Genomic DNA, 25,152 nt, shown 5'->3' with positions numbered 1-25,152 from the left:
AATTGCACTTATTCCTTATCTATAATTTTGGTTCTGTAAGTTTAACTTGTACAGGAACACAAAAGTATAGTCTTTATATTCTTAAAGTCTCATGATTTTGTTAGCTATGCAACTTAAATAAGAATGCTTTTCCTGATTTTGTGGGATTGAAATTGTGTAATATATTGGACTCAGATACAAAATGTTATTCAACACCAAACATTAACAAATATTTATTGAAAAAGCAAATGAGAAATACATGTGAATCATTATACATGACACCGTTGGGGGAAAAATGCTGAGGTCTCTTGGAGTCACCAAATTATGGTTTTTCGGCCACGGTTTGCCCTCAACTCGCTCTGCAAACTCAAGCCTGTCATTTAACCTCTCTGACTCGGTCTGCTTAGCTATCAAATAAAGATAATTGAGCATGATCTAACTCCATAATTAAGTTAGGCACATTTTTTAAACACCTTCTATGTGCCAGCACCACTGTGAAGGCCAAGAATATTAAGAATCTAGGATATTGTTGGAGAGTTGAAAATGAGTATAATGTGTGTGAAAACATTTTGTCAAGGACAGTACATTATGCAAACAACTATTTTATGTTTTTACAATTAAGTATTTTTTCTAGGAGTGCCAGAAACATCTAGCTCTCATTCAAATACATGGGTACTTCCATTGTGGCAAATTTTACAAATTCAAATTAGTCTCTGCAAAATAAAATGCATGAGAATTATCAGAAAAAAAGGTAAAACAGTAAATAAGAAATTGTTTTGTAAATGGGACAGAGAACGGATAATAAGGCAAAATAATATAATGACTTATGGAGAACTCTAAGTTCAGAAGGACAAATGTTCAACAGGAAAATAGACTAAGATATCAAGAAAGTGTTAAAATTGCCTATCAGCTTAATATTCCCATGACAAAACAAGAAAAACCATAATGGAAATTTTTTATTTGATTAAAATAAAGGTAAAATATTTAAAAATACTAAACCCACTGTAAAGAGACAATAGGAAAAATAAACTTACTCTTGAATGCAAGACTCCCATTGAAAATAGTATAAATGGAGGTGATAAGAATATAAAGACTAGAGAGAGAGATACCACAATAAAAACACAACCTTTATTTTGACAAAGGCTACAGTTAGTGTGGTTTAAGACACTGGACTTAATGACCCTGTGTCTTTCCAGAAACTTCACCACTGTTGGTTAAACTGTTGAAAACTCGCATCCCATTACACCACTCTGCAGTCCCAGTACCACACCACCTTATAGAAAAAACTCCATTATGTCTCTTTGAGTGATATTATCGCAGCTTCCAGGGAGTAATATAAGAGTATGTTGGCCTATGATATCAAAACCTAGCTCTGGATAAAGAAGCACAAAGCAGAACAGGTCCTGTACTACAATCCATATTATTGCCCCAATGTATGATTAATTCCACATGTAAGAATTCTTCAAAGAAGTGGAAACATCTAGCCTAACTATAAAATTTCCCTAAGTTGCCTTATTTAACTGAAATACAACTATCCTTCACTTTGTAAAAAGGATAATTTTCAGAAGACTTGACCAAAGTAAATCATTTAAAAACTATTAACATACACTTAATAGCCAGGGATTCCTGTCTGAAGAGAAAATAATGCTTCAATTGAAAAGAAGATATTAAGAGTGTTATCAAAATTACCCACCTGTCCCCGTGTCAATAATGCCCGTTATCACTCCACATTGTCAGAAATTCTCTCCTGCCTAATGACTGCCTAAACCATCACATCTGCTGTTCCCAGAACTTCACTCGTATAGTCTGTGTTTCTTCCCCAAACATTTAGGTTGTCTAATAGACCTCAATCATACTGTCAATAGAGTTTTAAACCAAAGATGTTATTATTCGAAGTCAGACATTCCTTACATTTAAGGCTGCAATTTAGTAAGTTTCCATTCTTTGTAAATTTGGTAAAATGAAACAAATCATAAGTTTAAGTTCCCTTGTTCTTTCTGTCACTTAGATCTCTAATTAATCTTTTCTGTTGGCCTTCAATAATCATTGGTGAAAGGCTGCTCTGGAACACTTTCAGTTCTGGGTGATTGAGCCAGACAAGTTTTCATGTTCACTAATACTCTTGGAGACAGAACCAAAAAATGGCTCAGAAGTTGACAAGGCAAAAAACAAACAAAACACATAGACAATTACATTCCAAATCAAATATATTTTCTTTTAGAGTTATTTCACTATAATATCACTATAGTGAATTTTGTCTATATTGTCTATTGACAATACAATTGAGGTCTATAATAATTCAATGATTTTATAAAATTCATGGATCATAATGCCCGTGACATAAGAATACAAAACAAAACCCAAAGAATTAATAATCAGAGATATCCAGTAGATTAAAAACATATACTTTTTATCAAGGAAAAAAGAAGAGGTAAGAAAATGATTTAAGGTTCATGACTATAAAGTATCTCTTTCTTGATATTTGACGGAAAGAATAGATGGAGGTCAAGGTCAAGGAGGAAGAAAATCTGCAATGCGTTACTTACTTCTTTGTATCCAAAGATGATGCGTCCATCTATGAGGAGGGTCGCCTGGAATGTGAAGCTTCCCAGGTTGTAATTATCCTGCAGATGTACGTGGTCCCACTGGACAACAAGTGCTGTACCTATAAACCCCATCAGAACAGAAGAAGTACAATGAGAAAAACACTGTCAGCCAATTCTGGTGGGAACCTTCACAAAACCATGGATCTAGCCTTCAAATCTAGTAGTTGTGCTACTTAAATTTTACAAGGTTAAGTGGAATACTGTTACTGAAATAACATTTGGCATACAGCGAGCTTCCAGAACATGCTGAAATCAATGAAACAAATACATTTTGTCCTGGAGATGATGATGAAATACAGTTTAATGACATTTAAGATGATGGTGAAGGTTGATGATATCTAAATTGAATTCACAGTTTCAGAGTATTATTCTATAGTTCGAATTTTGGCCATCACCTGTTAAGAATACTAAAACTTTAGGATAAATGCAGTTTGCTAATAAGGCAGACTAGTTTGACTGTTTTAAAGTATTATATATTTTCAAGTGGAATGTTAACACTTTATTCTTTTGATGTAATGGAATTTAAGGGCAAAAGACCACAACGTCTGCTGTTAAGCAACAGAGAACAAGAGACAATGAATAAAACAAGTGTTTTCCAGTAAAAAAAAACAGTATTTGGAATATTGTCAAAAAATTGAGTATTCTCTAAATATTTGGTAAAAATCTAACCTCATACTGAGGTTAATATTGAGCCCAGTATGGGGGAATTTTGCCTTAGGAAGTCCATTAATGTTAATGGGCACCGGCTGCTTAAATTTCCATGAGCCACTTTCAAAATGCAGCCCAAGTGAACTGCATGAATTTCAAATACATTGACAAATGCTGAGAGAGAAAGGAACACATTCAGAAAAGCTACAATCACTTATGAAAGACCTAAAAATGTCTCTTCAATTCTTAGAACTATACTTTTCCAGGCTGAGGAAATTCTTTTAACACTAATGGAAATATTTTTCTTCGATTTCACAATGCCTGCATTTCTGTCTTTGTTGTATTGCTTCCAGCAGGCTGCAAGGTAGCTTAAAGAGCCCCGGGCTAAGATTTCTGAAGCCTCCTTGAAGTATACTGGGGAAATCTTTAGTGTTATATATTATGTTCTAATGAATCAATCTACCATGGTTTACTAGGAAACTATTAACATGAAATATAAATTACAACACAGTTTAATAGCTACCAATGAGAATTCATATACTTCTTTTAACTGCTATTGTTTTTACTGTTTTTTTAAAAGAAAAAAGAATAAGTGGCTAACACTTTTGCTTAGCTCTAAGTATTGGATTTTCTGTTTAATTAAAAAAATGATGTTGCTGAAAAATGTTCTACAGAAAATGAAACAAGCAGAACTAAAAGATCACAACCTGTCTTTCAGGTCATTAAATATCTGATTAAAACAGAAAAAAATCAAGATTGTGTGACCTAGAGTTTCTGGGTCAGTGAAGAGGTGGAGGTGCCGGGACAGGAGAGGCCAGAGAGGGCAGGGAAGCTCCACACCCCTCACCACCAAGCCACCCTCTGCTTTTCTCCCCTCTGTTTTCCAGTTAATCCCTGTACCAGATGACCCATGCATGCAGAACAAATACTGTCTTTAATGTGCTTTTTGAGTATAGCAATGTTTAGAGCTTTTGGCCAGGATGGCAACATAGGAGGCTCCAGAATTCCCTCCCACGGACACACTAAATGTATAGCCATACAGGAAGCAGTTTCTTTGGAGAGAGATCTAGAAAGTAGCTGAGTGATTGCTATGCATCCGGTGACTGAGAAAACACCTACACTGAAACTGCACATAAAGAGGTGTTGACTGTGATCCTCTCTAGAGCCCGAAGAAGCCAGCAGCTCCTGTGTTGTCCCTTTGGCTCACTCCAACCATAAAACAAGGTCACTGGCCTCTCTCTGGAAGGAGCTTACATACAAGTCTAGCACCCAGTTTTTGTGGTACCACATGAAGGATAGGGCCCCAGATCACCTATTTGTGTTATGCAATGCAATTTGCATTCCTGAGTTCCAACAGGCCTGTAGCAGATAAAGAAATAACTGTCAACAGGCTTGCTCTTCAGCACTTGCCATGGCTATTACCCCAGGAGTTAGCAGAGATAGAGTGGGCAGAAATGCCCATCTCCCAGTCTTTTTCTTTAGGACCGTGTTTGCATATTTTACAAGCTGCTGCATGAGGACCTGCCATCTAATTAGCATTCATCTAGGTGCTGAATGTTATTCTGCCAGAACCCAAAGGAGCAGGTGGACACTTCCTCCACCTTTCCCTCCAGCTCACTCCAACAACAAAACTAATTTGCTAAAATTTATCTGAAAGCTGTAGACACATGTAGTGCCCCACCTTTTATGGCTGCCATTGAGGTTTAGGCACCTAGACCCAACAGGGCTTGCAGTTACAAGTAGGAGATTATAGCAAACAAAGAAGAAGTTTCGAAATGGGTACAGGAGCACTTGCATGATTAAACTCCCAGACTTAGTGAAGACAGAGCAGGAAAACATGCCTACCTCCCAGTTTCTGCCCAGAAGGGATTTGACTGCATTCTTTCCCAGCTACATCCTGAGGGTCCAGCAACAAGCCCCCTGCATCAAGGTGCTGACTACGATCTTCCCCTTTAAGACACCAATGGGACTTGGAACACTCTCAACTACTGAGAACAACGATGATGTCTTAGAGGGGGTGTCCAACCTTGTGGCGTCTCTGGGCCACACTGAAACAAGAGTTGTTCGGGGCCACAGATTAAATGCATTGCGACGTAATCACAAAAAATCTCATACTATTTGAAGTAAACTTATGATTCTGTGTTGGGCTGCATTCATAGCCATCCTGAGCCACATGCGGCCCACAGGTTGCACGTCCCTGAATCACAAGGGTTTGAGAGACAACCAGGAGCTTCATTCAGCCTGGCTGATGGATGAGGTCCATGTCCTACACAAGACCATTCTGATGAGATGAGAAGAGAAGAGGTGGCTATTTTATCTAATGTTCAGAAATGAACACAGAGTCAAGAAAATGAAGAAGCGGAGTATGTTTCAAATAAAAGAACAAGATAAATCTCCAAGAGACAGCTCTTAATGAAATGGAGGTAAATGATTTAACCAGAAGAGTTAAAAAATAACAGTCATAAAGAGGCTCACTGAGGTCGGAAGAGCAACACATGAGCAAAGTGAGGATTTCAACAAAGAGGGAGAAAATGTTAAAAACTACTAAATAGAAATCATAGAGCTGAAGTATATAGTAACTGAAATGAAAATTTAAATAGAGAGGTTTGGCAGAAGCTAGATTAAGTTGAAGACAAGGCAGTGGTATTTATTCAGTCAGAAGCGCAAAAAGAAACAGAACGAAAAGAGTGAAGACAGGTTAAGGGACACAGAGTACACCATCACTTGGACCAATATTCACATTACAGGGATCCCAGAAGGATAAAGGACAGAGAAAGGGGCAGACAGCTTATTGAAAGAAATAGTGGCTCAAAATTTCCAGGGACAAAAACAGGCATCTAGATCCAGGAAGCTCCCCAAATACCAAACCAAGAGACTCACATGGAGACACGTTATAATGAAATTACAAGAATATAAAGATGAAGAAAGAATCTTAAAAGCAGGGAGAGAAAGCGATCTGACTCACAAAAGAATCTACGTAAGACTGCCAATGGGTTTTTCAGCAGAAACCATGCAGGCTAGAACGAGTGGGATGAGCTACTCAGAGGGACAATGGAGAGGCCTCTGTCAGGCAAAGTGCCCTGCAGAAGTGGAGGAGAGACAGTGTTCCAGACAAGCAAAAGCTGAAGGAGTTCATTACTGCTAGGCCAGCCTCACAGGAAATGTTAAACAGTGTTCTTCAAGCTGAAATAAAGTCACGCTAATTATGAAAGGAATTATACAAAACTGTAAAACTCAATGGTAAAAGGTAAATATATATTTCAATTCAGAATGCTCCACTATTGTGATCCATGGCCAGTAAATCATAAATAAATCTACTGTAAAGGCTAAAAGACAATAGTATTAAAATAACTACAACTAAAATAATTCAATGGGTATATAATATAAAAATGTGTAAATTATTACATCAAAAACATAAAATATAATGCAGGGTATAAAAATGTGGAGCTTTTATATGCATCAAACAGCTGATCACTAGTATGAATTATACTTTATAAATTGCTATTCAAGTTATTTTTCTAGTAAAGGGTTATTTTAATTACTTTTCTACTTTTCCTGCATTAACATTCTGTGACTTAGACTTCTGTAGTCATCTAGGTTGCCTGTAACATTTGGAAGCATTGTCTTATTTTTAAAATCCAGTGATTTTTAAAAATACTATCAGAAATACTATCTGAGAAATTTTCTAAACTGCTGGTGTCTCCTCTAGAAAAGTTTTGCTCTCCTAAAATGTTGAGTTTTCAATTCTTTAGCATTCTTTCAATGATCCTAACCAATACATGTTGGAGATATTTCAGTAAGTTGCTTTTGTGTAAAAGGATGTTGTGAAGAGCCTGGAATATTCAAAAGTGGTTCATTCATTTACCGAAACACAGCAAGTACCCATCTTTCATTGCCATACTGTAGGAAATCAGTATTTCCATTGGGCATTACCCAGAAGATATTTCAATAAAGTAGAATATATTAACTCTTGAGTATTACTACTTTTACAGTTCTTAGAATTAAAAACTCATCTTACATATTTATTGTTATTAATTTACTCATTCATAGAATAATTACGAAAGACTTACTGTGAATAAGTTCCTATGCCAGGTACTTAAGATAAAATGATTTCTTATAGTCACAGCCCTTATTTCAAGGAATTTAGCATTTAGCTGGAGTAGCATACATTAATTTTTTAAAAAACATTCAAATAAAAGTAAACTTCAAATATCAAGTACTGTCTAGGTACATGGTGTATGAGACAGTATATGGATGGAAAGACACACTCTACATGCTTTACGACTTTGATGCTCATGATATAAAAACTGGGTCATCAGAATCCTGTGCCCAGGAGTGAATGTCCTCAATTGTACCTAGTAAGTGACAGAGCTTAGAAAAATATCAACTTTCATCAATCATTTCCTGTTTATCAGGCGGGTGATTCTGTCTGATATGTCATGCAATAAGCTTCAGATAAGTGTCTGGTTGTAGTTCTGCCTCAAGTGTACTTAGAATATCTGTACTTTATTGAGATTTAGTACCTCACTAAATTTGTTAAAGAAGATACACTAGATAACAATCCTTAAAATAATAGGGGGAAATTATTATTACAGGTTATTCAGAGTTACCTGTACTAATACTGGAACACTCTTATTCCAGTATTATTACCTTAATATCTATTAATAATACCTTAATACTGCAACACTTGCCATTCAAATTGCTTGAACTTTATTTCTCAGAGTGTATTTCTGACTATGTTTAGTTTCCTTCTTCCTTTGCTAATCTGACCTATGGAAAGTTTCACCATACTGGTCAGAATATGGCTTTTAGTAAAATGATCACATTCCCCAAAACAGCCGCATCACTGAGTCTATATCACCCACTAGTGAATTTCTCCCTGATTATTAAGACAAGAGTAGAAATAGCTTTGTTCATGCCATATGCCTCTGTTCTTTTAAAAGGTAAAAATCTTATTCGCACAAATTACTATTCCTATGTTGCAGAGTATAGAAATGTCTATTTTTTCAAAAGTTAATTAAATCACTAAGTACTTTGAATTCACTTTTAATTATATTTGACATGCTGAATTACATCAGTTTCAGGTAAAGAACAAAATGATTCAACATTTATATGCCTTACAAAGTGATCACCACAGTAAGTCTAGTACCATTCCTTATCATAGGTAATTATTACAATATGACTGACTTTGTTCTCTATGTTGTGATATACATGTCCATGCTTATACATAACCTGGAGTTTTACTTCTATCTTTTATTAAGTTTCCCAACAAAGTCTTCTTTTGTTACAATATTTTCTCTGCTAAAGTTAGAGCTTTGAATTAGATGTAGATGTGAAAACTCATTTATGTCCCTAGGGCCCTAATTTTTACTTAGGTTTAAATAGCATTTAGTGAGATAGTCAGGGTTATCTTTGACTATTTTATATGTCCCCCAAAGAAACAGTAGGGATAAACTGTTGTCAGTACATGTTATAAACCTTAATGGGCTCTACTTCATATTTTAAAGTCAGGAAAACTAGATTTTAAAAAATGTATTCTAACTATTCACTACACTGTATTTTTAAAAGGTGTGTTCATCATATGATATATAGTTCATAACTTTAAAAAATTTAATATTGATGTATTATGCCACTTGCCTCTACTTGGAGATCTGAAAAAAATGATCCTTATTTAGCTTTTTGAATACAACAGCAAGGGTTTACGGAAAATAGCATCAAATGTATTTGATTGGTATGACGTGTTGCTTAGTATAACTGTTTTATTATAATGCTGAACAGATGTTAATATTCATTTTTTGAACAAACAAATGAATAAACGAGTGACATTTGACTATGTACTTTACTTTGCCACTAAGGGTTTAACATTTGTCATCTTAGGGAATTTGCACCAAACAGTTTACAAATCCCATCTACTGAGAACAAAATGAAACGAAGCACCCCAAGTTACCAAAACATTAAAATGAATCTGATGACCACTGCTGAAAAGTATACATTTAGTAAAAAACAGGCTAACCAATACATACCATTATCAAAATATCGGACTGTTGAATTTCTGGAGACACTGGGGTCGAAATTTGCCATGAGAGGCGCTATGTACTGCGTGGCTGTCAGCATCCGATGCACCACTTCTCCAGTGTATATGAAACCTGTAATTGGAAAAGCAGGAAATATGTTTAAAAAAGAGCCAAGATAAAATTTTAATTAAAATATGTCCAACTCGGTTGCAGTCCTGTTTTGAAAATCATAGGAGCTAGAAAAAAAGGAGCAAAAGTAATGTGTGAATGGCTGCTCCACGATAGTTGGGTCTGGATTAGTAACAAATTGGCACAGGACTCAGTAGCACCCAGCAGACTGTCAGATCAGAAATGGATGCTATGCACAACTGTAATTGTGGGGAAAGTGACTATTATCTGAAAGAGATTATTAGGCTGAAAGACTAATATAGGATTCCAACATTAAATGTCCTATTATTAATCCCTTGTTATTTTAACACTACCCAATCATGCAAATCCTTTTACAGATGAATGTATTTTCATAATGTTTAATTGCAATTTCTTAAACTGCAATCTTATTTTAGGACATTTTAAAAACTACACATGCATGTTTTTGTATTTATTTTTATATCTTTCTCCATTACTGAAATGGAGAAAATGTTTCGTTTTGTTTTTAAGTTGAAAGGCAGCTAAGCACCCATGGAAAACTTGCACATTTCTCAGATTAGCCAAGTCTTTACAAGGCTAGCACTTCATCAAAAAGATAAAGATTAAGTGTTTGCAGATAAGATGGCAAAACACTGATAATGAACCAGTGCCTCTCTGCTTATCAGTACCAGCCTACCTTAGCAGGGGATAATGAGAGGGAACTTCTATGGAGAATTTCCTCTTGAATTAACTTTCAGTAGTTCTCCATTACAACACTACCCACTTTTAATTATTCACACTGGGTTTATTTACTTTGTGGATTATCCATGACAAATTGTTAATCCTGTACTGGTTTCTTGGCTCAAAGTCTTTAGTTTGGAAAGGAAAGGTGAGTTAGCTCAAGGAATGTTAACTCATATTAATATTAATCTGAGACATGTACGAATAAGAACATATATGCAAATAGACACACACAGTATTACAAAATAAAGTCCAAAGCAAATTATTTGTGAAAATGCAGTTATAATATTTGGGTAATCGTAAGTTAACTAGATATCTGGGGCCACTATAGATCATTTTTCTATTTTTCCAGTAATTGGTAAAACAAGCAAGATTTAAAAAATACAAAATTAGGTAAGATTGAAACTTCCAGAAGTGTTAAAACCTTTGTCATCTTACTTTGTGATCTGAAGAAAGACCTAATTGGAATATTGTGGTCTTTATTGTTTCAAATTCTCAACTGGAATATCTAGGTGAGTTATTGGAAAATTAAACCTATAGTTATTTACTTTGGAATTAACTTGTTTTTGACACTTGTTAACCAGTGTCTTCTTTCCTTGACTTCCTTTTCATTTTTTCCAAAGGTATACTTAAATTCTAGCTATTAACCTTAACGTGTATTTTAACTAGTACAGTCTTTGGCATGTGTTTTAATCATTGATTACATCTTGTTTCTTATTTGATGCGCAATAGCTTTCAAAATAAATTTCTTAAGTCTGGAGAAGAATTTTGTACACTTGCAATTTCACGTAGCTCAAATGTGCTAAAAGATAGTATATGAAGTGATGCAGTCATTGCTTTTATTTCCCTGTAGATTTTCAGAGACACTCTTGAAGTTCAAAGCCCCCTATCACAGCCTTGAAATTATGAAGATGATAGTAACTATTTTTTTTCAGGGTGTATAATTTATTTTTTTCTCTGCTCCTCACCAACATGCCTTTATAATTTCACCATTAAAAAGTTAAGACATTTTCTATAAGTCTGAGAATTTAAGGAGAAAATTAAATTATACTTTGCCAATGTTCTTTCAGGAACAGTAGCTCTGGATAATTATTTCCCTTATGTTCTTTGAGTACTAATAGAAGAAACTTTACTTGATTTAAAAATAAAAGCAATAATTCAAGCTAGTAAGACAACTTTAAATCAATACAGAATTCATTCTCTGAAACAAGTCTATGAAAAGTAGCGGTGGTTCCTAGAAAAAGGGCAGCAAAATGCACAACCATGGGTGATTTCTAATACTTAATTCTTACTGTTGGTATTTAAAATCATAGACCGGTATGAAGTCTCAAATTGTTCCCACAGAAAAAAGTAAAACTATAAAAAAACATGTTACTATGTAAAAGCTGTAATTATGAGCCTTGATTCTTCTATTATGGTAAAATTAAAATAAATTACAATCACGGTTGCTGTGACTCCTACAGGTGGAGCAGCCGTTACTAAAAAGGAACAACTGGTATCACCGCCAGCTCATCCGACTCCGCTAACCATCCACTGCCTCCATCACTACCACCACCACCAGGAATAATGTGAAAAGCAATCCAGGGGGACAAATGCCCAACTACTCCTCGAAATGAGTTTCATTTGGTGAATTCAGAGAATACTTGTTTGTGTTCCTCAGCCAGGTCAAAATCTAACTCCTTCAGTGTATTAGGTTAGTTCCCAGGGAACAAGAAGTAAAATGCTTGACTGCGCTGATGGGCACTACTTAGTTCTCTGTACATCCACAGGTTTTTCAACTATCATCTCAGCAGTGGTTCATAACGAAGTGGAGGGGCACCCTACAGGCGTTGGAAGCAGGGAGGTGTACCTGGGTATTGAGTAAGAACCAGCTAGGCAAATTAAGGACACCTTTAATGCAATACATCTTTCCGAAGCTTCAAAGGCACCCAGAGCCACCCATTTAGATCATTTACCTCCTTTCTTTTCTCTCAAATTTTGTTTTTCAATAACAGTTTACATCCAGCCAGCATTATTTTTTTTATTAGTTTCAAGTGTACAGCATAGTGGTTAGACAATCATCTACTTTAGAAAGTGTTCCCCTGATATTTCAGGTGTCCACCTGTCACTATACATAGTGAAGAGTTTCCTCAAAAAATCAAAAATGGAACTTCCTTATGATCCAGTGAATATTCTGGGAATATATCCGAAGAAACCCAAAACACTAATGTGAAAGAACATAAGCAGCCCTATGTTCATTGTAGCATTATTTACATTTACCTCTTTTCTTTAACTGTCTTGGGCATGCCCAGTTGTACAGAAAAAAATATATCATTCTTCTTGGTTTTTCACATTTTGAGGTAATTTAGGATATATATATATATATATATATATTAACATATATAATAACATTATTATTGATTTTTTAAACAGTTGTAGTTATTCGATGGGCTAATCATAAAATGTCTCCTTTTTTGCTCTCTTTATGCTCTTCTTTAAATAGCACTTATTTATCTAGCCATTAGATTTGCAGACAAGTGGTTATATCCAGATAACTTGGTAACCAGAAAGATACCTCCATTTGAAAGATCCAAATAAGAGAAGCGAATGTGTTTGCTTTTTTGAATTTCAAATGATAGCTAACACACTGAACTTCTCTTCGACCTTTACTAGTAAACCCAGCATCACGTTTTGAGTTCAACTATAACCGACAGCTTTGCTCTTGCATCTTGAAGGCCCTCCTGGAGCTGCTTTCTGCCGAAGGCCTGTAGTCACTTGAAAAATCTAGTTTTTTTGCGATAGAGAAATGGGGAGAGAGAGAGAGGCAGAGAGAGAGAGAGAAATATTGATTTGTTGTTCCACTTATTTATGCATTAATTGGTTGCTCCTTGTATGTGCCCTGACCACAGATAAATCCGCAACCTTGGCATGTCAGGACAATGCTCTAACCAACTGAGCTACCCAGCCAGAGCAAACAATGTAGTTTTAAATCTAAACATTTTCAAGTCATTTGAGGATTCTATCATTGTAAGTCCTGATATGAATAAACCCTCCTCAGTCATTTTATATTTATTAACTACAGTTACATATTTATTATCCACCAATACTGTGATGTAGTGAAATTAACAAATACCTGTTCACTTTTATTAATTATATTGTTTTCATGTACTCTCTTCAGTGTACCCTTATAAAACTTTAAAAGAATATTATCATTTCCCTTTATTAAATGAGGCATGTAATAAAGCTGGGTAATTTGCTTAAAGCTACATGGCTACAACCGGTCTTCTAATTCCAAATTTTATGACCTCTTTACAATATATTTCAGAATTCATTAAGTTTCAAGAACCACATCCTCTCCCTCACTGGATTTCATACTTAAACAAGGAGTCTGAGGAAAGTAAGACATGTTCTCTCTGTGAAAATTCCAACACCATGCCTTAGAACAAAGTTGTAGTCACTTCGAATCCTGCTACTTTTTATTGTAACTCGTATTACTTCAGCCTCTGTTCTTTTAATTGGCAAATTGTATAAACAGGCTGAAGTTAGATTCCTCTATTGCAATCTACCAAGTGACACTTAAATTGGTAGGTGAGTGACATACAATTAAATAATTTATTTAATAGTGCAAGCCAGTCATTTCCTGGCCAGGTCCTTCATGTCTCTGGGCCTCAGTTCCTTTATCTGTTCAATGGAAGAGTAATGGCATTGTTATCACTGAGTTGCGATGAGGGTTGAATAAGTTGGTAAATGAACAGCACTCAAAAATAGTGCTTAAAATAAAAATTTGCTGAAAATAATCCATCTACTAAATTCTCTCTAACTTTTACCCCTTGATGTCTTCTCTGTCTAATGCATAGTAGTTGATTAGACTTGCACCGAGATGTTTATATGACTTCAAAATTGAGCTTCAGATGCACATGTTATGACACTCACTCCTCTGCACTATTCCAGTTTGGGTTAAGGCGCATCACTGATCTCACTGCAAGACAACAGGGAACAAAAAGCTTAGTGTCCAAGTTCTTCATATACATTTCCTAGTGTTATGATGGAATAAGCAGCTTGTAAAAATATTAACCTCCTATTGGTTGTAAATGGCTGCTTCATTTAGTTGAAATTGTCATAGTAATAAAGGAAGCATGAAGAGGCTGTAATTGCCTGTGAATCATTCTGTGAAACATTAATGTATAAAGGGCTGCATAGGATGGATATACTACTTCATCATCGTTCAGTTGACATTTTGACCCCAGAGGAGAGGTTGGAGCTGATGAGAACACCTGTATGGAACTGAACAGTGACGATTAAACACTCTTTTCAGAGTGGTGGCAACACCACTGCCACTTCCATGACATGTGTACTGTGATCCTCACACATGAATCGAACGCATGATCTTTTGTCCATACGGAGTTAGAAAACAGATTTTTCAAACTCATTCCTCATTAACTTTATATAGGATCTGTTTCATTTGTATTCACAAAAAATTGAGTTCTTTAACTGGGTGTTGTTTGCGATTGTTGTTTATCAACTGCTCAGTATTTGTGGTGGACAACTCGCTCAAAGCAGATAGATAGAGTCTGATCATAATTCAACTTGTATTTTGTACCACTTTATGAAATCGTAATACATCATGTGCTACAGATACCCCACTGCAGACAAATACTTGTTTGTAACTCAGTCTGCCTTTTAAACAAAGCCATGTGTGGCAGCAATTGCTAATTTGAAAATTAAAAGTTGTGGTGAGTTATCTGGTAGTGTAACTGTCTGCCAGCTGCTACTGAACAGTGACAGGTTCCGTGTAACATCCTTCCTCTGGATACAACTGTTGCTCTAGACCAGCAGTTCACGGTGAGCATAGTGGTTTACAAATGCAGACAGGAAGGAAAAGAATTTCTGAAGTTCATGTGAGCTCACTGACCACTGGCTCCACAAGCAACCTATGATATTGTCAGTCACCAAATATTTTCCCTTTTCAATTCCAACCAGCTGTAAAATATATCAAACCTATTTTATATAATGAGAAACTGTAAATACATATGTTAATATATAGCTCCTGTCATAGACTCTTTATTCTATTGCCTTAATTGGCACCACTGGGTATTACAAATTACAACAAAGTCATCCTCTGGGGAAAAAAGCAACAATTCACACTTGGTTATTGGCTGCAAATTATGTTAATGAAATTACCGATATAAAAATTTATGTTGGCTATAAGTGAATCTCTCTAACCCCAGAGAGAAAAAGTGGGAGCCAGAATTGTGTACATGAAGACAGAGACAAAAATCTGTAAATTCTTATGTTTTCTTTAACTGTCTCGGGCATGCCCAGTTGTACAGAAAAAATATATCACTCTTCTTGGTTTTTTGAAATATTAGTAAGTTGACTATAGTTTTTGTTTTCTCCATTTTTGTCTGTCAAATCAGTGTAACTTGTTCTTAACATGTGTGAATGCATAGTAAACACATGTTAATGTGCAACAGTCAATGTCAACAGTTCCCCTCCTCCCTCCTTTCAAAATGCTCTGACTCCAGGATTTCCACAGATAATTATGTTCACACTGCAGACAGTGAATGGCGCCCCCTGGAGGTATGTAGTGCATGAACAACACAGCCTCTCATGGAGCCATTGGCCAATTGCTCCTCTAACTTGAAAACCAAGTTACAAGGCACTCCCCTCTATTAGGACATATTCTGTAATTTTTCAAAAGACTTATTCCTACATGGCAGAGACAAGGAGAGTTGATTTAAATGATTCATGCTCCTAGACTGAAGATTGAGGGATCCGCTGTCAAATTTTGGACTCACATGTGGTAGTCAAATCATAGCTGGCAGTCAGTCCCCAGGACTCCAGGACTGGCTTCTGGGGATGCTGCCCATGTGTGCAAGGGCTCTGTTCTGCATTCCATCCTGGATTTTGCTCCCTGTGGGCAGTCTTTCTAGAATGCAACCACTTGGCTTCCTGACTTATGAATATCAGCCTCCTGTGGAAGTCATCCCAAATAGTCCCTTTGGGAACTACCTAGGACACAGAGAAATTGTCAGCGGGGCTTCCATCCAGGCTCTGTCCTCGAGAGAGGGGAGGTTGCTTCTTGTTCTGTTTTTCACTCACTTGCCATGACCACCAATGTGCCGTCAACCCCCACCCACAGCTCGGGTCCAATATGGGGAACAATGAAAACTGTCCCTTCTTTTTATAAGGTCTTATAAACTATCACTGAAACCCATTTTTAAATGTCCAGTAACAGCCCTGGAAGGAGGGTGGCTAAATGTAAAGAGAGGCCACCTTCAGGGAGCCTCTGTATCACCAGACATTACTCTACTTATTGAATAATTCTAGTTCTGTATGTCTTACTTTAAAAATCAGGTATGTTTAAAATAAAGTATTTCCCAGAAGGAGAGTAGCTCATTTGGATTTCTGTCCAGAAATGTAGTTTGTCCATTCTCTAGTTTACAAAGTAAATTTTACTGTACATTTTTGAAATTATAAGCACTTTCCCACCTCCATTCTCCCAGGGGTGGTGTTGTTTTCCATCACTACATTTCTAGGAAAGACAGAGGTCTCGTCCCTAAGTTGAGCCAGAACCCACCCAAGGAGGGTCATGAAAGGTCTTGAATGTACTGACAATTTCTTCACTGTCCCTCCCTTTTCAGTGCAAGAGAAATACTATTTACCTAGGCAGGCCAGAAGCTAAAAGGGAGTAGAAGAGCATCACTTTGTCGGAGACGGCCATCGGCGTTGCACCGCCACTCCCCAGTCTAGGACCTGCTCCTTACAGCCCAGTTGTTGCCTCCGATGGCTCAGATGTCTACTGTTTAGGTAGATGACAGGTAGGTATCGGTAGCGTTAAATGACACTGCTGTGCACATGAATCAATGAACGGGACTACACGACCATGGCTGCAATGCCACACTCAGCACATACACATGGAGCATCAGTAGGGTTATGACACTCTCTCACAGACAGAGGTCCACAGAGGGCCCTCTGCAGCTGCACTGACTCCTCTCCTGTCTGCCTCTGCTCTTCCTGTCCCTGGGGTCAGGCTCAGATCTCTCTGATGCTTCCAACTTCCCTGAGACCTGTGTCTTTTTACAGTCTCGGAGTTGTGATCATTTCAGAGTGTGATCATCGCTATATTTTCTCACGTGTTTTAGCAGCCTGGTCCCTTAGGGTGATGAGTGGTCAGTGAGAGCAACAAAATAACCATACCAGAAAGCATTGACCCAATTGTATATTCATATTGCACTTAATATTTTGTAATTCCCATATGCCCTACAATATGAACACTCAAAACATTAGCTGCTGAAAGAAAAAACTGCTCTGTTTAAGAATTTATATATATGGCTTTGTTTTAATATACATATATGTGCATGTGCTATGTGTATACATATACATACATATATATGAATATACATTTCTATATGGATATATGCATATATAAATCCATATATTTTATATATGTATATATACACACATACAATATATAAATGTATTTATATACATGAGAGAGAGAGAGCACATTTTAGAGTCTGTGGATTGTGTAAATATCAATGCACAACACATCTGACCACCTTAAAATCTGAAGCACAGTCAAATGCGTGTTATTTCCTCTGAAAGCACTTTGGGCCTGGCTTCGTCAGTGTGCTGACCCAGAGGCACGGCCCATCAGTACTTCGGTCAATACTACCTGCACTCAGCTTTTCAGAAATGCACTTATTTTCACAGATACGTTTTCTTACATAACATTTATCCACCCTATTTCTGAGCACTGTAATTACTGAGAGCAATGAAAGGCTGAAAGAAGTCCTAACACTTACTTTCCATATCTGTGCTCTGTATTTTCCTCCCAACTCTCTCCCTCCAACTAAATGATAAACAAAATAACAAACAAATACATATAAATAAAAAAATCAAGTTTATTTAGAGTCACCTCTTCCTAGAGTTTACTCAGGGGAGGGTTTATTAGAATACGTATTCTGCTAGTGCAGTTACTGCATAGAATTACTTGCATTCACTTGGGATATGGGCGCTGAGAGCATTTGGATAGTATTTTCCAAATTATGCAAATTATCTCACAAATGAGACCCTATTCAAATGTTAAAGATTTTACTTCCTAAACTCCTACTGGGAAAATATTTTACTAAATATATTTATCTTGATCAAAATACGGACAAAGCATTTTTTTCTTGACTTTGGAAGTTTCTGCAAGTACTATTTAGATTCTTAAATTATTAAATACATGTTTGAATAGTCACACACATTCAGATATGGATATTTTGAAATGTTCAACCAATTTTGATTTGTTTATATATGTGACTGTATTTTAATGGTTTTAAAAATAAAGCTTAAAAATTCATATTACATGCATAGAATATGTGCTTATGCATGCATGAGTAAGAAAGCAGTTAGCACCCACATGTCAGTTTACTTACAAACCAGACTAAAAAGTATATATCTGTGTATATAGACATACACAGATGTATATGTAATAAAGCATAAATTTGACCTTTAACATGCACTGAGTTTCCCTCCTGAGAATTAATCATTATTATAGATTTTTGTCTAACATTTCTTTTATTTTCTTTATAGTTTTTATGCTGTATATTTGCATCCCTAAATAATTAGCTTTGCACACATTTAGACTTCAAAGTAATTGACTTGTTTGGTAAGAATTTTCCTGAAAGTTTTTATTTTTGTGTAAATCCACATTCCTGAGAGACTCATCCCTGCTGTGCAAGCAGCTGTGTTTTACTCACTTTTCACTGCTGTGTCATAGTCCACCATATGAACAAACCACAGTTAATTTACCATTAGACTCTTGAGAACATTCATACTGAACATTCGTATTGTCTCAATTTGTTCGCTATCATTAAACAGTGCTACACGTGACCCTTGTCTGCCCAAGATATTTTAATGTATAATCCAGAAGCTGTGTGGTAGCTCATAGGGCAGGCACATGTAAAATTTCATTGGATAATGGGAAATTATTTTTCTAAGTAGTTACATCTGTACATTTTGCTTCATATCCCAATCAAAATTTGATATTGTCACACTTTTTAAATGGACTTTTTAAAAATCCTCACCTGAGAATATGTATACTTATTTTTAGACAGAGGAAGGGAGAGAGACACACACATTGACATCAGTGAGAAACATCGATCAGTTCCTCCTGTAGGTGCCCCAGCCTAGGACTGTGCCCTGGCCAGGCACCTGCAACCCTGTGGTTGATGGGCTGGAGCACAGGATGACGCTCCACCCACTGCACCAGTGGCCAGAGAGATAGCATCACACTTTTAAACAGACTTTGCTAATCTTGCTGTAAAATTATATTGCACTGTGGCACTTATTTACATTACTCAATTAAAATTATTTAGTTATTTAGATTAATTACATTACTCACCAGTAAGGTTGAATAATAATGACATTCAATATTTTTCTCGGAAGTTTATTTGCCACTAAAGTTTCCTTTCCTGTGAAGTAACTGAAAATTCCTTGCCTTTTTCTGATTGCTTTTTAGGATTTGTTTTCTAGCTTAAAAAAAGTCTGATTACTATTTATGGTTTGTACTTTTTGTGTATTCTTAAAGTGCTTCTTACACTGATATAATAGCGATATTCTTCCATACCTTGATGTTCTCTAAATATTTTATAAATTTACCTGACACATTTTTTCTTCTACCTAATATACGTTTAAAGGGTAAAAAAATGGTCAATTTGTGCCTTTTTTTCTAGAACAATAACCCAGTAAAATTTCATCCTTTGGAATGAAATGTTTGCAAAATTTCATCCTTTCTCACCGACCTGCAATATCAACTTAACCGTAAGTGTAATTTTCATAAATCTGTATGACTCTTCTCATAGTCTATTTTGAGGTGCTGGTCAGTTTCCATATTCCTGTGTGAATGTTACATGTGTGATTTCCGTGTGTTCGTATCTAGTAAATCAAAAGAGCATCACCTATCTGTCTTTTCCTTTAAGTAACAGTTACTGCCCAGCCATCTATTCTTCCATGTATAATTTGAGATTACTTTGTCAAGATATACATACATGCACACATACAAAAATAAAATAATCATGTTAGACTTTGAAATTGCACAGAAATTATGTCAATTTGGGAGGGAACTCCTTTTGATTTTGGGTCCCCCCCTCCATGAAAATGGTAAATAACTTGACTCATTTAGGTATTTTTAGATGTCTTTCACATTTAAAAGTAATTTTCTCATAAATGTTTTTACATCATTTTTAGATTAACTCCAATTTAGGTAGCCTTTTTTTGAAGCTATTATTATTAAAATCTTTATTTTCAATTATATTTTCCTTCAGTTTGTGGTGGCATTCAGAAATGCAATTGTCTTTGTAAATTGATTTTATACTCAGCAACCTTGTTTGACTCTAAAACTAATTCTAATAACCTGTCTGTACATTTTTTTTTTGGAAGGGGGCTTTGTATTTTGACAACCACATCATTTGAAAATAATGAGAATATTTTTCTAACCATTATGCCTTTTACTTCTTATTTACTATTTATATATTATGTATTGTTTTAATGCAGAAATCATGTTCGTTTTAAATAAACATATATCTAAATGATAAATTAAAATCTGTAGAACATGAAAAGAAATACAATTATCTAATTAAAACAACTACCATAAAGATGTTTTATTAGGCTAAAAAAAATGACAAAATCCTGGAATGTCCCTGCTGAAGTATGCCAATTTTGATTATTTCTCTTATATGTTTCTCCTTAAATCATCAATCCACAGACACCTGAACCTTCTTTCTCTTGATATTTCCTTAGGGATGTTATTTAACCATATCCTTTGCAACATCTTATTATCCAACCAATACAAAGCAGTAGGAAACATGATTTTCAAAAACTGCTCATTACTTCTGAATTTATTGTGCGTTTGACCAGAACAATACATACTGGGAACCACAGAAGAGGGTGTGTGGCAAACAAAAGGTAAGCCGTAAAACCGCAACTCTGGGATAACCCTAGCCCCAGAGAGCAAATGAAGGACGCTGCCCCGCCCCCCTCTTAGGTTAACCGCTAGGATGGTAGAAAAAGACCTTCCAAGAGCAGCTGCAACATTTTATCGCCTCACAGGGAAAATAAGGGATTCTTTCATTTACTTTTTCAACGCCTTTACATTTATATATGTCAAAAAGCTCAGGGGGTAGAGCTGTCATCTTTTTAGGTTGAAAGGAGGCCCTTTTCCAAGGGGACTGCAGGAAGGCAGGACAGCTACATTGTAACCGAGAACCTGCTTTTCTAAGAGGTTAGCTTCTGTGGAAGGGCAGCAAGACCCATATTGCACGTAACTTTTGTGGAACTGATTCAGACTAATTAGAACTGAGGGGACAATTTTTTAAAAATTACTTCGCTTTATGCCTGTTAAGGCAGAGAATGAAAAGGTTGAGCATGCTGGGAGGAATTCTTTCTCTGGATGTTCATCTGCAGGCCCGGGGCAGTCCGGGGGGCTGCAGGTGCAGCTTGGCCTCAGGGACAGAACCTGGCTGTGACAGTGCGCCTGCTACATGTGCCCAAAGCTCAATAAAACCAGGGTACTCAACCAGACACCAGTGCTAGAGTAATACCCCTTTAAACAAAAATCAATAATGGTTGAACTTTCCCACAAATTTGAGGTATAGGAGGCATGGGTGAAAGACAAAATTAAGAGTTCTTTGTTCAACATTTCCTTTTTCATACATTGCCAGTGTTTGAAACCCCATCTGGTACTTTATGACCCTTCACTCTCTCCTTCCTGTTTAAACCATCTCTCAGAGGAAAAAAATTGGTGGATATTATGTACTATGGTGCAAATGGTATATAATGTTTACCATATTATCTCCTCTCAGGAGTATTTACATGTTACTGAGGAAGATGACTGTCCTTAGAGTAAAGGAATGGTTCTCTGCAGTTATTATGAACAAGGGGCTAAAATCACGCAGGTGAGAGTCTATTCACAGTGCATCTCGGGTAGAGGATCAGTGCAAGTCCCCCACAAACCCCTATCATTCTGCAAAAAGTAGAAGCTGAAGTCTTGTGCTTGTGGCCCCCTACAGCCGCTCGGGTGGCTGCAACCCCCCTGAGCTGTCTCTACAAGGCTGTGGCTTTCTGAAGACTCAGCATCACAACACAATCACACTGCAAACGCGACTTTTGGGTGTGGGAGTGACATGAGGCTCCTGGTTTATGGCTGGGGCCCAGTGACTTTATAATGTACAAAACGTATAGAACCATGAGTGCATTAGAATCTAGTCACTACAGCAACACTGATATTTGAGAAGAAAGTGGCAAACCATATTGCATTATGGATGTATCTCCTAGTCAAATAAGCTTTTCAGGATAGGTGGGTCAATTTACTCATCTTTGTATAAGCTTCTTGCCTCGATACGGTGTCTGGCATACAAGCAACAGAGTGGGTTTCAAGTAAGAGACTAGCTGAACTTCCAAATGCTGCAGCAGAGATAAAGAGCCTTCCCTGGTCTGGCCACTGCCTAGCTTTTCAATGTTGTCTCCTGCCTCTCCTCCACTTGTATCCTGGCCTTCAGCTCTGCTCAGCTCTCCCCAGGGCCAAGTGGTTGTGAATGTTGCACATGCTGCTTTTCTGCCTGAAACACGCTGTCCTCCTTCTGGGCCATGAAAAAATCCTATTCATCTTTCAAGCTTCAGTTGAAACATCTCTTCTTTTGTGAAGGCTTCTTTTATCCACTCCAACTCCTGAAGATCTGATTATCCCCGTGCCCATCCAGACTTCTATTATAGATCTTAGCACACTGAGTTACAATTGTTTATTTTCACATCCACCCCCTGGCCTCTTTCTACCTCTTGTCACCAGTCAGAGACGCTAGGACAGCAGCTGGGAGTTTTTCACATTTGTGCCATAATACTCTTTGACCATCATTCATGTAATCTTCCAATTTGCAAGCAATTACTGAGTGCAAAGTGTGTTTGAGGGACTACACTAGGCGCTAAGGTTAGAGGGAGGAGAAGGACATTCTCTGGGCTTAACAGAGAATGGCACATGACAAGGCTGGAGAGCAACTCTCAGGGGTCAGACCATGGGGGGCCACGGAAGCACCAGCAAAGGCTTGGGGATATTTTTTTTGAAGACAAGCAGAATGCATTGAAGTGCTGAAGCAGAGAGTTACTATGATCAGATTAGAAGACTATTTATTTCCAGAGTTGGAGAATGGAGAATGGGTACATAGCAAAATTCAACTGGGTCTATTTCTGCCCCAGCCTCTTCTACTGGATTCACAGGTGGCTTCTATATTCGTATTTTTTATACAGTTGACATATTTAAAGTTTTTAAAGTTTGTTCAGGCAGAGTATAGACAATGAATAAGGAAGAATCATACTTGAACTAGGGTGAACAGTTCACTATTTCAACAATCTGTGGAAAGATGCAACAGGCTCAGAACTAGGAGGGAGAGACAAGTAGACACGTCAAAAGGTTTTTCAGAAGTAGCATCAATGCTCAGACGGTTCATTAATGTGAGGTGGGGGTGCTGAGGAAGGAGTCAATGGAGGATGATAGTGCCACTTACTAAAATGAAGGAACTTGTGGGGGAAAAGCTAAATCTAGGCTTATAGACTAGTTTCAGAGTAAAAGTATGCAAACAGTTTAATCTAATTCCTGTCACTCATATGCAACTTCAGGTATAAAAGGGGTCATGTAATGGTTTTCCATCACTGAAGCTTCCCTGTTGAGTTCGGAGCCATGGGAATCCAGCAATAATCGTATTCCTTCCACGGATAAGCAGCATTTCAAGACCTGGAAATGCCAGGGATTACCTGCTAACTTCACCATAAAACTGGATTTATGTCTCTGTCCCAGGTAAGGTGAGGATGCATGAACACGCACAGATAAAGCTATTCTTGCAGGAACTAAAAAAATCACTTCAAGGGTCACTTATGCCATTTTGACATGTCTTCTTCTGTGATCTAAACCTTAAGTAGAACCTTAACATTTAGCATTTATTTCCCTGCTGACAATGCATTTGTCTGTAATATCCTAAGTTCACAAATACTATATAAGGAGAGATAGCAAATATATTCCATAAGACAGGTTTTCTTTCCAACTTTGACACAGACCTCTCTTTGGAATGAAATAAGAAAGTTTACGTGTTGACATAAAGTTAAATATACACAAAGCAATAAAAATATACTTCAAAATCTAAAAAACTCAACTGTAGAAATGTTATAAAAATAATCTGACAGAAGTCTTTTCTGAGCGATCCCAACCCAGTCCAGAAAACAAAGATGAGCGCCTCCAAGAGGAAAAAAAAAGTTACTCAAGATCCCCAGTGAATATTCTCTCACTGAATAAGAGGGTGATGAGAAAAAATGTGGAGTTGAAATGCAGAGAAGGACTTCTTCTTCAGGAAAAGAGTAATAAAGAATATACAGTGAGGAAAGGAGCAATTTAAAATCCAAATTGAGGCTAGGTACAAAGTGAAAGCAAAAAGGAAATTAGAAACTTTTCATTTTCACAAGTGAACTACTTAATATCTCCATTTTGTTCAGTAACTGAAAGATTCAGCAAGAGACTAAAATAAAATTCAAGTGATAACCACATTAGGAAATGTGAACTTTGTAGATATCAAGTACTCCCTGAAATAATTGTCCTTTGGGAAAATTAATTTTGTTATAAGAAAGGGGGACATTTCTTTTCCAAAGTTCACCCCCTCCCTCCAAAATGTGGTCATTCACCCCTTTTTTGGTTTGTTTTAATTGTGGAAAGAACACTTCTTTGAACCACTGGATGATCACGGGTATGTTGTTTAAACTCCATATATGTGTAAATTTTCCAGTTTTCCTTTACTATTAATTTTCTGGTTTTATACCATTGTGGTCAGAAAAGATGTTTGATATGATATCAGTTTTCTAAAATTTGTTGACTTGTTTTGTGGCCTAACATGTAACCATTCCTGAAGAGTGTTCCACATAGGCTTGAGGAGAATATGTATTCTGAGGTTACTGAATGAAATAGTATGTATATGTCTATCATCCTCATTTGGTCTATTCAAGTTGTTCTTCACGTCCCTTGTTCCTGTATTGAT

The 25,152-nt window shown here is 36.6% G+C and overlaps 1 protein-coding gene across 2 annotated transcripts in view; it reads right to left on the bottom strand.

Moving 5' to 3' along the window:
* Positions 1-25,152, bottom strand: part of PLXDC2 (plexin domain containing 2) — a 416,215-nt gene that overhangs the window by 112,191 nt on the left and 278,872 nt on the right. For both annotated transcript variants that reach the window (XM_037147415.2, XM_053654762.1), the window contains 2 exons: positions 9,257-9,379; positions 2,526-2,644 (listed from right to left, as the gene is read on the bottom strand). In XM_037147415.2, the coding sequence (XP_037003310.2) occupies positions 2,526-2,644; positions 9,257-9,379 (242 nt within the window). The remainder of the gene's footprint in view (positions 1-2,525; positions 2,645-9,256; positions 9,380-25,152) is intronic.

Source organism: Artibeus jamaicensis, unplaced genomic scaffold, assembly GCF_021234435.1.
Source record: "Artibeus jamaicensis isolate MK-2021 breed Jamaican fruit bat unplaced genomic scaffold, CSHL_Jam_final contig_867, whole genome shotgun sequence".
NCBI classification, from domain to species: domain Eukaryota; kingdom Metazoa; phylum Chordata; class Mammalia; order Chiroptera; family Phyllostomidae; genus Artibeus; species Artibeus jamaicensis.
Note: the sequence above shows the minus strand (reverse complement) of the source record. Positions and strands in the feature narration are given on the sequence as shown.